The sequence below is a fragment of the Nothobranchius furzeri genome, chromosome 7 (genome assembly GCF_043380555.1).
Source record: "Nothobranchius furzeri strain GRZ-AD chromosome 7, NfurGRZ-RIMD1, whole genome shotgun sequence".
NCBI lineage: Eukaryota > Metazoa > Chordata > Actinopteri > Cyprinodontiformes > Nothobranchiidae > Nothobranchius > Nothobranchius furzeri.
Window position 1 is genome coordinate 36,603,446 of NC_091747.1, and position 15,295 is coordinate 36,618,740.

The 15,295-nt window shown below is 40.6% G+C and overlaps 1 protein-coding gene across 1 annotated transcript; it reads right to left on the reverse strand.

Annotated features, from left to right (window-relative positions):
• Positions 1 to 5,191: 5,191 nt before the first annotated feature.
• LOC107382626 (gastrula zinc finger protein XlCGF57.1) lies at positions 5,192 to 13,480 on the reverse strand. Its single transcript, XM_054751365.2, has 4 exons — positions 13,341 to 13,480; positions 12,786 to 12,932; positions 10,751 to 10,878; positions 5,192 to 7,060 (listed from the first exon to the last, which is right to left on the reverse strand). The coding sequence occupies exons 3-4, from the start codon at positions 10,773 to 10,775 to the stop codon at positions 5,370 to 5,372; spliced, it is 1,716 nt and encodes a 571-aa protein (XP_054607340.2). The 5' UTR covers positions 10,776 to 10,878; positions 12,786 to 12,932; positions 13,341 to 13,480; the 3' UTR covers positions 5,192 to 5,369.
• Between the last annotated feature and the right edge of the window lie 1,815 nt (positions 13,481 to 15,295).

Sequence of the window (15,295 nt, forward strand, 5' to 3'; positions counted from 1 at the left end):
TCGAGTTTTTTTTTTTTTTTTTTTTTTTTTGTTAAAACATGTGAAGAGTGTGTTACAGTAATCTAGACAGGAGGAGATAAAGGCATGGAAAGCCATTTCAGGTTCATGTTTTGACACCAATCTTCACTGTTTGGAGATGCTTCGTAAGTGATCAAAACAGTTTTGGACCAATGTTTTTGAGTGGCCTTCAAGAGGCATCGATTGGTCAAAAACACCCAAATTCCTTAAGTTTATCTTGATGGCAGAGGAGAAATTACCAAGATTTAGACTAATCAAGGGAACTATGCTCTCAGGGGCAATGATCAGACATTCAGTTTTTCAGAGTTTAATTGAAGGAAGTTACCTTGTAGCTGATAGACACTCTGATAATTCAGACAGTTTGTAGAACTCAGAATCCTTAAAGGAGCAGTACAGCTGAATATCATCTGCATATAGGTGATAAGAGAGAGACATTATGAAAAGAATCAATTATCTGTCCAAGAGGGTGTAAGTACAGTAGAAACAACAGTGGACCCAAAACAGAACCTTGAGGTACCCCACAGAATAGATCGGTAGAATATGACATGGTTTGGTTTATACAGACACTGTAACTCCTGTTAGAAAGGTACGATCTAAAGCAGTCTAGAACAGTTCCAGAGATCCCCACCGAGTCACCAAGTCTGTTAACTAAGGTGCTGTGATCAACAGTGTCAAAGCTGCAGAAAAATCTAACAATATTAACACTGTGAATTCCCTGTTGTCTGCAGCCATCATGATGTCACTGGAAACTTTAAGCAAAGCTGTTTCTGTTGAATGCTGTTTACAAAAACCAGACTGGAATTTATCAAAACTGTTTTGTAGTTTCAGAAAAGGAATCAGTTGATCTGCCACAACCTTTTCCAATATTTTAGAGATAAAGGGTAATTTAGAAATGGGTCTGTTTTTTAAAGCTGAGATGAGTCCAAACTTGTTTTTTTAAGGATAGGTTCAATAACTGCATGTTTGAAAACAGATGGTACCCAACCAGAATGTAGAGATAAATTAATAAAATCTACAATGCATGGGCCAGCATGGCGCATTATCCTGCTGGAAGTAGCCATCAGAACACTGCTAAGAACACTGTGATCATGAAGGGATGGACATAGTCAGCAACAATAATCAGGTAGGATGTGGCATTACAATGGTGATCAATTAGTACCAATTAGTACTAAGGGGCAAAAGCTGGAGATCACTGATGAAGCCAACAGGACCACATCATCTGCAAAAAGCAGAACAAGACACTGAAAAAACTAGGAAAGTTATAGACTGACCTACCCTCTCTGAGGAGGACATCTTAAACTATCAGCTGCTTCCTGAGAACTATTTAGGTGGTATTTGCCTGCCTAGGGTAGCAGTCCCCTGTAGAGAGACCGACTGTAAAGATCCAGAACAAATATAAGCAATAGGTAACATGTATGATGACATAGTGAATTGTAATGGTTTAATTTACATGTTATTTAATGAACCATGACATGAGATTCCATAGAAAATATGAAATCAACCTTAAGGATCTGCGGGTACTTTTTAACCAGAAGATTGGAACTTTTTATTGCAGGGATTATGTAACCACTTCGTATTAACTCAGAGACAACAGAAGAGAGTCAAGTTTTAAATATTTAAAGATTTATTACTAAACAAATTAAAGCTAGACTAACTTTAAACACTAAATGTATGGTGTAACTAAGGTGAAGTGAGACGGAGAATGGTGTAATGTGGATTGTTGTTCAGAACCAGCAAATCCGTGGAAATTATTAGTTCTGATGGGAGTGAAGGTAATGTCTTCGCGCTAAGCTTTGATTAGGAGATTCATAAAAACATTCAACGCCATTTGTCGGTCTACGTACCCTGGTGGAAGTCCCCGTCTAGATCAGGAGGTGTAGAGGTCCATCTTGGACCTTTGGAGCCGAAGCTTGTAGAACAGCCGCGGCAGCCGACCAGTCCAGTCTTTGAGATACTTCCGGGTCACGACAGTTTATTGGCATCTAACAAGACCCAAAACGGGGCCGTGATGGTTCAGCTGTTATTCCGAAAGGAACCTTTGCAGTAGGTGGAACGGCAGCAGGTTTTCCAGCTTGTCATTGGTTCTTTCGGCTGAAGAGGAAAGTTACTGATTGGCCACTCTGTCAACTTCTCTAGAACGCTTTGAACTGGCCTTAAAGATGACGTGAGCATAGTTTTATACTTTGGATGTTTTGGTTTATGGTCGACTGAAAAGATGACAGATTTACCAAACACCACCAAAACCTTGCCTCCGTCGGATCTGGCAGATTCTGATTGGATCAGTAAAAGCAATGTGTCATGTCTTTTAACGCTACGTGAGATCAGTCCTATAGGAACATTTAAAGTTATATTACTTATTATATTCTATAGGATTATAATAAAGTAATTAATATTTTCATTTCACAGATTTGTCACATCTCATTGACTAACACTTTGTTTGATTAGCTTTATTAAAAATAGAGTTCTTTGATTTATTAAAAAAGAGAGAGTCCTTTTCTTCATTCTTCTCTTGGGCTGGAAAAGAAAAATTTAGAGCAAATGCATGAGACCTTGAGGCCATATCTCATGCAGATTAGTTCTGTGTCAGAGGAGAGGGGGGAAATGACTTTTAGGTGGAAAACAGTCATTTCATTCCATTACAGAATGCACTACATAAGGCTAGCAATCCCTTTCACAGACGTAAAACTAAAACAAAGATAAGACCAAGCTGGAGAGAGTATGTGTCTGAGTATCATGCTGAAGCACGCAAGGCCTCAAGAGAGCAGGCGTCTGCGGTGAGACCTAGACACGGGCCTGTGTTTGAGTGTAAAATGGAACATACAAATATGCAGTGGGTCTTATTAGTGAAAATGATCAAGCTAGGAGAGCTGAGTCTCTGAAACTCCTTAATAACACAAAAGATTTCTGGAAAGAAGTGAGTGTGAGACTTTGTAAATGCGAGGGGAAGCACCCTACAAGCTGTTTTATTTATACATTTATTTGTAGGCTGAACAATTTTAAGAATGTGATTGTTTTAAATCTAACCAATACCTGTGTCAGTGCAATACATTACCAGTCAAAGATGTGGAAACTCTGGTATAACAGTCCTTTTTGGATTAGGGATTTTGACACTGCTGTTATTATTGTCTTGTTTTTAATGATTATTTGTCTCTTGTGCTTTAGCGTGTCATATTGTGCTCGTTTCATTTGATCTTATCTGTACAATGTTTTTCTACTTCTGTGAATTGGACTGAATCCTCAATAAAGAATACTTGAATATATATCCCTAGTCAAGTATCCCTACTACATCTCCCTGCGAAAAGAGTAGGATGTACAGGGTGGAAAAGGGTCAGCCACAATCTTTCTTGCTCATTTAATGGTTCTGAATGGTGTACAGGTCCTGTCACAAGGGCATGTTGCAGACAATCACCTTCTTTGCAGAGTTATACAATATTAAATAGTTTTCTGCATCATTAAAGATTTACTTTTATTATAGTTTTTAAAATATAAACCTAATTTTCAAATTTGAATATGTGGCCACAGATAGTGTAAATAGTGTCACGCTCACATCATATGTTCTACATAATGTACCAAGTGAGAGACCCATTGAAATGTCATTTGCAAGAGTGACCTGGTCCAGGAAGGCAGCATGAGAGCAATACAGGGGATTACACAAAATCATATTACAATGCACAAAGGAGGAAAACAGTTACAAAGCCTTTCATTAGAGCAGGTTTGTGATCATTCAGTGTGTGAGGCAATTGTTACTACAATAAAGACATTATTGTCAGTGTGGAAATCAAAGCAGCTAGTGTTTTTTTAGGCAATGATTGACTGGTGTAACCTGTCTCACATGTAGAGCCTAGGACTCTTTTGGGCCATTCCCATCTGTACCGGGTCGGCCCGGGTCAGGCAGCCCCAGTCGGCCCCAGCCTGGCCCGGTTGATTCCACACATCCTTGTCTTAAGCCCATGTGGGCTGATTCTACCCACCAATCAGAGGCTTGCTCTAATGGAAGGTGTGCATTTGCTGTCAGCAGTGGGTGTGTTGGCCCTGGTCGGCCTGAAGCAGACCCCCTCGAGAAGAGGGCTGAGAATGAGCCTTGGTTGGCCCGGAAAAATACCAGGCCACCCAGTAATGTAAACAACCTACGCTACCCGGCCCGGGCCGACCCGGTACAGATGGGAATGGCCCATAAGTGTGTGTGTGTGTGGTGGTGGTGGTGTGTCTGTGTGTGGGGGGGGGAATGGGATTTGACCTCTGCACTTTTTACCATACAAAATCAATATTACAATATATTAAATAGACACTGGGTGAGCACTAGGACCAAGCAGAAGACCATTTTCCCATTAGAACATACTGTAAAGATTCCCCACCGGTCCTCATGCCAGATGTGTCCCCCCTACTTCTAAAGTCAAAACTACGTCCATGTGTAGAGCACAAGTGGTTGCTTCAAACACAGCCACCGAATAATGTCTTTATATCTCATGGCCCTTTTTCAGTTTAGATGTGATCATGATTTCTATCGAAGCAGTAATGGGAGGGTTAGTTTTACGTACTTAGCTTCTGCATAGTGGTCATAACAAAACAAGTTTGTTGGATCATTATTGGGTGCAAGATGGGGAACAAAAATACATGGCCCAAGTTAAAAATAAATCACCACACTGGTTGTCACAATGTAGATGAGTGACTACATGAGAAAATGTCTAACCTGTTTACAAGAGGTTTCTTTTTATTTACATGGTAGAACTGGAAAAGAAGAACCATCTGAATTTTAACCCAAAGTACCGACTCAACGTAAACCAAATATCTTACCAACCTTATTAAGCATTAACAGTATACCAAAATCAAAAATAACAGGCTGTTCACTCCTACAAACTCCTGAACATCATTCTGCTTGTCTGTTCACATACCTGTCATACAGGCATAGGTGTGCCTGGATGGGATCACCATAGGAGTGGGGACTGCCAGAAATAAACCACAAGAAATTAGGGCTGGAAAAAACAGTCAGCTCCACACAAACAACACAGTCAACATTACTGTAAATGCAATTTCTCTAGCAGTGCCAGACCGAGGCAAAATCTGAGCTAACTGTGCTAACGGTGAATTAAAAATGAATTGTCGGCTCTAAAAGAAGTTTCAAGCCATTTCAATTACCTACAACTTAATACAATGAAATGTATTTATGTACTTATCGTGTGACTGTTCTTTGCTTGCCATCAAGTATCTGGTGCTGATCCATAGCTGGCAATGCCATGAAACTCACAAAATGGGGGTCAGAAAGTCATTTGTTTGTTTTGAAAATGAGCTGCAGTACCTAAATTTAACCACATGATGTCATACTTTGTTATTACATCATCCATGCAAAATAATTACTCATTTCCTGTGTGGACACCCGTGTGTTTTTTTAAAGTGGATTTTCGGCAAAATTTTTGTCCACAGAGCTCACAAGCAAAAGGTTTCTGTCCTGTGTGGACACGCATGTGTCTGTTCAAAGTTGATTTTCGACTAAAGTTTTGCTCACAGAGCTCACAACCAAATGGTTTCTGTCCTGTGTGGACTCTCATGTGACTGTTTACAGTTGACTTTCGACAAAATCTCTGTCCACAGACCTCACAGGAAAATGGCTTTTGTGCTGTGTGGATTTTCATGTGACTGTTTAAATGTGTCTTTTGGCCAAACCTTTGTCCACAGAGATCACAGGCAAAAGGCCTCTGTCCTGTATGGACTGTCATGTGACTGTTTAAAGTTTTCTTATACATGAATTTGTCTCCACAAAGCTCACAGGAAAAAGGCTTCTGTCCAGTGTGGACTCTAATGTGACTGTTTAAGTGTGTCTTTTGGCTAAATCGTTGTCCACAGAACTTACAGGAGAACGGTTTCTGTCCTGTATGAACTCTCACATGACTGATTAGGTGTGTTTTTCGGCTAAAACTTTGCCTACAGAGCTCACAAGCAAACGGTTTCTGTCCTGTGTGGACACTCTTGTGTCTGGTTAAACTTGTCTTTTGACTAAATCTTTGTCCACAGAGCTCACAAGCAAAATGCTTCTGTCTTGTGTGGACTGTCATGTGGCTGTTTAAAGTTGACTTTAGGCTAAATCTTTGTCCACAGAGCTCACAGGTAAAAGGTTTCTGACCTGTGTGGACTCTCATGTGGTTGTTTAAATATGTCTTTTGTCTAAATGTTTTTCCACAGAGCTCACAGGTAAAAGGTTTCTGTCCTGTGTGGACTCTGATATGTCTGTATAAAGTGTTCTTTTGTCTGAATGTTTGTCCACAGAGCTCACAAACAAAAGGCTTCTGACCTGTGTGAATTGTCATGTGACTGTTTAGAGTTGTCCTTTGGCTAAATTGTTTTCCACAGTCATCACAACTAAATGATTTTGGTTCCACCTGGACTTTCTTGCCTGAGTCTACATTTTGCTTCTCTCCAACACATTTCTTATTAACCAAACAGCCTAAAGACCCAATTGCTGAATGACTTGTCACTCTCAAATGTTTCTGGAGAGACCACTTGTGGAGAAATTGTTCACCACACTCAGAGCAGCTAACAGATTTGTTGACAGTCTCAACATTTGACTCAGAAGACCTGCTTTCATTCCAGTCATTGTCCTGATCTCCAATTTCAGGTCCAAAGTCTGAAAGCTCAGAGTCTAGATTCACATCTTCATCCTCTTTATCATCTCCACTAACTTCAGTCTCTGAAGACTCAGATGTCTGTTTACGAAGGTTCAGATCTGGGTTCCTGCTCATTTCTGCTCCTCCACAAGTTTTTCCTGTCTTCTGCTTAACCGAGCTGCTGGTTAAAACATCTCTGTCTTCTGTTTGATGACGATGAAGCTGTGAGAACACAGGTTTCTCTTCATCGTCCTCAGTCTTTATAGAAACTGCAATGGATGGAGACCAGGTGGCACGAGTTTCTCCTTTCAAACTGAGCTGCTCTCCTTCCAGACAAGTCCAGAGTTCCTCCTGTTCCACATTTATAGGGAGGTTTTCCTGGTCCTGCTGGTCCACACCAGTACTTTGTCCTTCAGGATCCTCTTCTTTAACCAACAGGATATCTGCAGGAAACAAACACATTTTGTCAATTTACACATTTAACAGTTGCGTTATTGCTATGAGACGGTGAGATGAGAACGGACTAAACAGGAGATTAGTGACTTTCTAGTGAGGTGAATATACAAAGGTTTTTAAAAATGTAGGCTTACTAGAATTAATCAAATTTCTCTAGCACATTGGCCACCTAAAACATTTATTTCAAGGATTTATTTTACATGTGATGCCATAAAAACGGATCAAATCCCTGATTTGGAATGTTATGCACTCAAAGTTTTGTTCCAGGAAAGGATGGGCAACATGGCCTCAGTTTTATATTGAGATTTATCTGAAAAGCTGGCCTGGAGTTGGGGCATGTTGGCGAGCACCTGGCAGCCGGGCTTTTATTCAAAAGGAGATGTGGATCCCTCTTCCCATGTGCTCACCAGTCATGGGAGGGGCCAAAGGGGTCTGGTGTATTGTGTGTCCGGAGGTAGCCGAAGGCAGGTACCTTGGCAGTCTGATCCTCTGCTGCACAAGCTAGCATTTGGCATTCGGAATATCACCTCTCTAGTGGGGAAAGAGCTGGAGTTGGTACGTGAGGTTGAGAGGTTCTGGCTCAATATAGAATCACCTCAACGCACGGCTCTGGCTCTGGAACCATGTTTCCCCAAGAGGGGATGAACTCTTTTTTTTTTTTGGTTGATTGTCTGATTTGGCATTGATGTCTGAATGCCAAAGACAAGCTTTACAGTTTTACTCTCACAGGTGGAGCGTTGTAGCCATGCCTGACACCAAAATTTCATTACGAATATTTTCGGTTGTTTTAAATCCTGTTCTTTGCAGACCTCCTCAATCCCATCGGTACATCTTCCAGTGAATAGGCAGAGTCCCCGGGAGGACACCTAAACGAATATCCAGGACACGCTGGAGGGGCTATGTCTCTTGGTTGGCCAGGGAACGCCTTGAGATTCTCCAAGAGGAGCTGGCCCAAGTGGCTGGGGAGAGGGAAGTCTGGGACTCCTTGCGACCCCAGACTCTGGATAAGTGGAAGAGAATAGAGCGATTGAATCTGAAGTGTGAGGCAACAACATCAACTCAAACACATTATTTTCTCCTGTTTGTATTTGTCAGAATATTTGAAATTTTTTGGAACATTCGCAAATACCAGATAAATTGCAGCAAAACAAATACTTTTAAAAAAGCATAGAATACCATCTAAAGAACGTTTACTTTGGGTAATGTATTTAAAATAAATAATTTCAAGTAATTTTTAAGGCGTAATGGATATTTGTTTAAAGAACAGAACACAAAAATTCTCATTTACGACTGTAACGGAATGGAATGACAGTTTTTTCCCTTCTTTGCTCAGAACTAGTCTGCATGAGAGATAGTCTCAAGGTCTCATGCATTCCTTCTAACCTGCTTATTTTCAGCTCAACAGAAGAACGAAGAATGAACTCTTTTCTTTTGATTGATCAAAGAACTCTATTTTAATAAAGCTAATCCATCAAAGTGTTGGTCAATAAATAAGATGTGACCGACCTGTGAAATCAAAATATTAATTACTTTATTATAATCCTATAGAATATAAAGGTACTATGACTTTAAATGTTCCAACAGGACTCATTTCACGTAGCGTTAAAAAGACATAACACATTACTTTCACTCCAATCAGAATCTTACAGATCTGACGGAGGCGTGGTTTTGATGGTGTTTGTTAATTTTTCATTCGACAATAAACCATAACATCCGAGGTATAAAACTATGCCACATCAGCTCTAACGCCAGTTCAAAGCGTTCCAGAGAAAATGACGGAGTGGCAAATCCTGATCTCTACTCTTTAACCGAAAGAACAAACGACAAGCTGAAAAATTCTTCGCTATACCAACTGCGGCAACAGTTCCTTTCAGAACAAAAGCTGAACCATCAAGACCCAGGCTTGGGTCTCACCAGACGTCAACAAACTGTCGTGAACCCGGAAGTAACTCAGACTGGACTGGTCGGAACCGCTGCTTTTCCTACCAGCTCGGTTCCAGAGAAGGTCAAGCTAAGACCTCGACATTCCGGATCTACAGAGGACTTCCCGAAGGGTAGGTAGACCGACATAATGGTGTCTCATGTGTTTATGGACCTCCTAACCAACGCTTAATGCAAAGACAACACCTTCAGTTCCCGTCAGAACTAATCGCTTCTTCGGATTTGCTGGTTCTGATCAACATTACACGTCATCCATTCACCGTCTCATCCACTTTAGTTACACCATACATTTAGTTTTAAAATCAGTCTAGTAAAGTAATAAAATTCTTAACTTTTAAACTTGACTCTCTCTCTTCTGTTGTCTCTGAGTGAATACGAAGCGGTTATCCAATCCCTGCAATAAAAAGATCCAATCTTCTGGTTTAAATAACTCACAGATCCGTATGGTGGATTTCATATTTCCTATGGAATCCTACTCCTTATGGCTCATTAAATAACACGTAATCTAATTCATTACACAACAATATTTTGAACAAAATTAGGTTGATGTGATTTTGAGTTTGGTGTTTTCACCACATTTATTTAAAGATTTTTAATTTAAAATATCTTCAGTTGTATTCGTGTTATAAACATTTTTGTGTTACGTTGTTTGGAAAAAGAATAAGACACCAGACTTCCTCAGGCTGACGCTGATGGTGGCGTCACATCCTTCTCCGTTTATCCGCGGGCAGCAGATGACGTTGTCGCCCTCTGCTGCCCGCTCTTCCCTCTCCGACGATGCAGTCCCATGCGCGGTCCAACGTGTAAACTCCCTCGTCCCTGTTCATGGTCCCACATCCAGGATAAACCACCATCAGCATCAGCTTGAGGAAGTCTGCAGCCGCAGACAAAATGTACCGGGAAAACAGGTAACAAAACGGTTTCTGTGTTTAAAAAAAAAAAACGACAGCATGGAATTAGAACCACGACACAGCAAGAACACATCTAAGGGGATCAATAAAGTTTTTATCTATCTATCTAACTCTGATTAAACATACCTGATTTCAATCAGTAGAGACTGATGAGCTGCTGCAGAGGGGTTACAAACACTCAAGTGTGCTGGAGCAGAGAAACCACTAAAACATGCTGGATACCAGCCCTCCAGGACCGGAATTGAATAGCCTTGACATACATACACCTCCCTTATCTAAGCAGCACACACACACAGCACATATCAACTCTCCTGCACCACATACACAAATGTATTTGTTGGATAAATTATGGATACATTGTGTGTGATTTTAAACAAAATTACATCCAGCCCATTTTTCCCTGGCATTTGACCTTGCTTCTTCCCAGTCCTAGCTTATCAGTAAGAACGCCCTGTGCCAGCGCATGCTTGTCTCCCTAAATGTGTGTGCGTTTTATCATTTTTGTGTCTTTTAATAAATACTCTTGAGAGGGCTTTTGTCCGACGAGAGCAAAGAGACTACCGACTCGTGTGTATCATTTTATCTCTCTCTCTCCACTTTGAAAAGTCTAAATGGTTTATTGTTAATAAGATCAGTATGAGTTAAACTGATAATAACACCCCTGCGTGGTGAGCTTTCCCTTCAGGTAACCCTGGATGGGAAAATGAAAATACCTAACAGTATTATTATAATTTTTAGTAGTAGTAGTAGTAGTAGTAGTAGTAGTAGTAGTAGTAGTAGTAGTAGTAGTAGTAGTAGTAGTAGTAGTAGTAGTAGTAGTAGTACCTGTAGTCATGCTGTCCAGATCCATATGGAACAAACTTTGATTCAGGAGAGGGACACGCAAATCAGTCACAGATGATCCAACATCCTGAAGCGGTAGCACCTTTTATTTGTTCGTGTTTTGCTAAAAGCTGCAATAAAAACAAGGCAGGAGAGCTGATTAAGATGCTGCTTCTGAATAACAGAGTGATCCCCAACTCCCTTCCCCGAGGGCCGGTATCCAGCATGTTTTACCGTTTTCCTGCTTCAACAAACCTGATTTCAATCAGCAGGTGATTAGCAGGCTTCTGAGCTCCATGAGCTGCTGAATACAAGTGTGTTGGATTAGGGAAACAACTAAAACATGCTGCCCCTCAGGGAAGAGAGTTGGGGATCACTGGAAAATAGCATGTGATTAACACTCCCACATTACTAATGTGGTCCGACAGGGAACCTAAGTCACGCATATCTACTTCCGGACCCTGGGTCCGCCGGAAGAACGGAAAAATGAATGCAAATCAACGGGGTTAAAAATGCTATTCTCTATTCATGGGTTTCACATATGATGTCCGTGAATTTTAAAGACACATTTTGATACCACGAACGTGCTTATTTTTGAACGGGGGAACGTTATTTTAGGGTTTTGTGTTAAAATAAGTCCAGGACTACAAATGCGCTTCACGAAAATGACGTCATTGAACCAGACACGGAGAAAACTGAGGGAAAATGGCTGTAAGTTCAGCAAACTTCCCACAGGAAGAAAGAGCCACCATAAACCTGGCCATTTGTTAGGTATAAACGTTAGGGGAGAGGAGATTATGTGGTGACGTCATGCTAATTACCGATTGTAGTCATGCTAATTACGAAATTTTACAAGCTGATAAATCTTAAAGTACATAACTGGCATGGTCGAAACACCCATCATTCCTTTTCATTTAAATTGCAGTACAACATATGTGTGATCCAGGGCGTAAGACAAAGCGGATAAGAAAATAGCGTTTTTAGCTCCGTTAACTTGCATTTATTTTTTCGTTCTTCCGGGGACCCATGAGCCGGAAGTAGATGGGCGTGACTTAGGCTCCCATAGACCCCACATGTTTTTTTTTTGTTTGTGTTTTTTGAAGAGTGAGCACCACCTCACCCCCGCTACTGTACGTGGACCCCAACGGATAAACCACCAACACCCATCGTGTGTGTGTCCTCTCTGTCTTCTCAAACAAGTGGCTGCAGTTTATCATAAAACTAGATCCTCTTTAAAACGTGCTACAGATATTATTTGAACATTCACTGATTTATCTAGGAGTCATTTTCCTACACTGGGGCACATTGTTTTTATTTAGTACTTCCATATTAGTAGATGTTATTCCGTTTTTTTAAATTATTTTATTATTCAATCCAAATACAGATCTGCTTCCCTGAAGCAAACGTAAAGTTTTGTAACATCTTCTAAGCTAAGAGAAAATCTTTCAGAAAACAATTAAACTTTCTGTGTGACACCTGTCCTGTAGGGGGCGCTGATTACACCAGAGTGGATGAAAAAGACTTCACCTGTGATGAGTTACAACACTTATAACTAGGGATGTCCCAATACAACGTTTTCACTTCCGATACGATAGCAATGTTGCAGCCTACATTATTGACCGATACTGAAATTAATCTGAAACGATATCAGCACAAATCGTACATACTTTTACCTATTTTGTAGAATGGAATGTATGAAAAGCTTGATCATGTGATATCACTAAATTGGAGAACAAGAGCCAATACATTAAGTATGAAGGCAATGGCCATTTTTTTCTTAGCCATTGGTTGCAAAAATGTGAACCTGGGTATCGTTGAGGTTTCTGGGGGTGGTAGAAAAGTGACTGTTTGTTTTATTCTGGTATTTTACTGTATTTTATCTTGTAAAGCTATCTTGGGTGTTTTGAAAGGTGCTTTTAAATAAAATGTATTATTATTATTAGTGCTGGTCCACACTCCAGATCAGTGGGTAATGGTGATACACATGAAAAAGAAGATTATGATTTTCCAGTGATTTGACATGAAAATGGACTCTCACCTCAGAGGCGTTCTGGTCCATCCTGTAGGGTCTTCCTGGTCCACGATGAAAGTCCTCTCTTGGTTCCAGAGCAGCTGGTCACCCAGAACCTCCTCATCATTCCTGGCCCAATGCTTGGGGGGAAGGGGGTGTTGGACCAACAAAAAGCTGAATAATTCAACAAGACGACAGCACACCTGACTTTATTATCTGATTATGCATCTAAAGACTTTTTGAAAATCAAACCTGTATTTTGACATTTCAACATCCTCTGCACCAGTGATGCTGCTGCCCCTCTGGACGACTCCGGTACTGCACCTTATTTCCTCTCCAAAGTAAAAATCTAAATCTGGGCTCTTCCGTCTGACAACAGCGATCCTGCACTATGACCAACTAAAGAGCCCGAGTCTGATAGGGAACCTCTTAAATCTGATGGACAACGAGCGCATTTCTCAGAGAAGCCCAAGGAGTAGCAGCAGACCCAGAGACCAGGACGCTTTCTGCTGACCTGATGCTGCAGCTTCGGTTGTCACGAAGACCGCAGCGTGTCTGGTTCAGGAAAAGAAAAGAACTCACCCCAGAATGTTACGGGAGAGAATGAAGTTTCCACAGCCTGGTGATGCTTACTAGCCTGGCAAGCCAGACTAAATAAATGTACTTTGCAAAGCAAGAATTTGGTGTGAGGTTAGACACTTACAGCTTTGCGTCAGGCTTCTTCTTGTGGCAAACAGCTGCATAATTACCGCCACCTACTGGAATGGAGTGTGCACCGGGACACTGAACTCATGTCAAACTAAAACTATAAAAATAGTGTATTTATTTATTAACAATTTTTATTGTGTAATAATAAATAAAGAGTCCTCAATCAGCCGTGCCTGTCTAGTGAATTAAAATGTTGAGGCGAAGAATTCCTAATGCGTGATGTGTGTGTTCCAGAGCTCGGCTTTCCCCGTAAGGCCCCAAAAAGTTACGTTTTGGTAATATTAAGTATTATCAGTCACTGAGCTTTTAAAGAGGAAGAAATTGTTCTTATATAGCACCTCTCACAATAAAAATCCCATTGTGTCACAATAATACTATAAAAAATGATGATCTGTCGAGTGCGCCCCAGGGCAGCTGTGGCTACATCGTAGCTCATCACCATCAGTGTGTGTGTGTGAAATACACTGTAGTATAAAACACTTTGGAGTCCTTTCACTCCTATACAAGTGCGGGTCATTTATCATTTTAAAAATGAGTAAAATTTAAATTAAATGTGCGAAAGTAAAAATTAGGATTAAAACATGTGAAGGAAGGAAAAAGGTAATCATGGGATACAGAGAAAGTGCATTGGTAGAAACAGCAGTGTGAAAAGGTTAGGACAGGGGTGTCAAACATGCGGCCCGCGGGCCGGATCCGGCCCACAAGCGGGTTAAATCCGGCCCGCGAGATGGTTGTGAAAACTTTATTTTCATACTTTACAATGTAGAGTGAAAATAAACTTATCTTTGTGAGCAAGTTTTCTCTGTAACGAGTATAAATAAAACAAAGCTGCGCTCAAGGCTCACACAAGAACTTGAGTCCCATCCTGAAGTTGGCCGCCTCTCAGGATGTGACTTCTGATATTGATGTGCTGGTGAAAGCTAAAAGATGTAAAGTAAAATGAGTCAAATATACTTTAAGTGCTGCATGGAACTGATCTTGCCATGTGATCTGTAAGCTCTTTGAATCACTAAGGAATTTTTATTTATTGATTGATTTTTTATTGTTTTCAAATTTTCAAGTACACTTCAGGCGTTGTAATTGTACTACACTGTCCTCAGGCTCCAGCCTTGTTTCATATTGATTGTATTAAAACAAAGAAAACAATCTGAAGTTTTTTTTTTATTTACCGGTCCGGCCCACTTGGGACTAGATTTCCCTCAATGTGGCCCCTGAGCTAAAATGAGTTTGACACCCCTGGGTTAGGAAGTGTCAGCAGAGATTGAAGAATATACTGTTTAATTAAATCATCCAATGACATCCAATCTTCTCACAGCCTTGGTTTGCTGCCTGGGCTGGAGGATAGGAGTGGGAGCTGGCCGTCTGGTTGGGGTCACCCCAGTAAGAACAGACCATCTCTGGTGTCCAAGAATGGTTGTGTAGGGGTGGTGTAAGTGGGTTTATGACGTGCATTCTTGTGTGTCTTTGGGTGGCCAGCCAGATGTAACCGTGCTGAAACTGAGAACAAGTCTGGGTGGGCAACTCTTTATACATCTGGATAAAAATCTACTAACAAAATGAACCCAACAGAAGTACAACTCAAAAATAGAACAGAACAGTTTATAGTTTTTCCATATTTTTACATTTGGCAAAAAATAACATCATGTGATTTTTATTAGTTTTTGTAATGAATTAAGATTACATACATGAAAATTTTGCTTCACACTGGCGATTCTGGTATAGGTTATTCAGGCTGTGTTTCTTGCATCGAATGATAAAAACATAAAATCAGCACATATGGCAACATTTTACATTGTAAACAACATACTGACTCAATAAATGTACACATT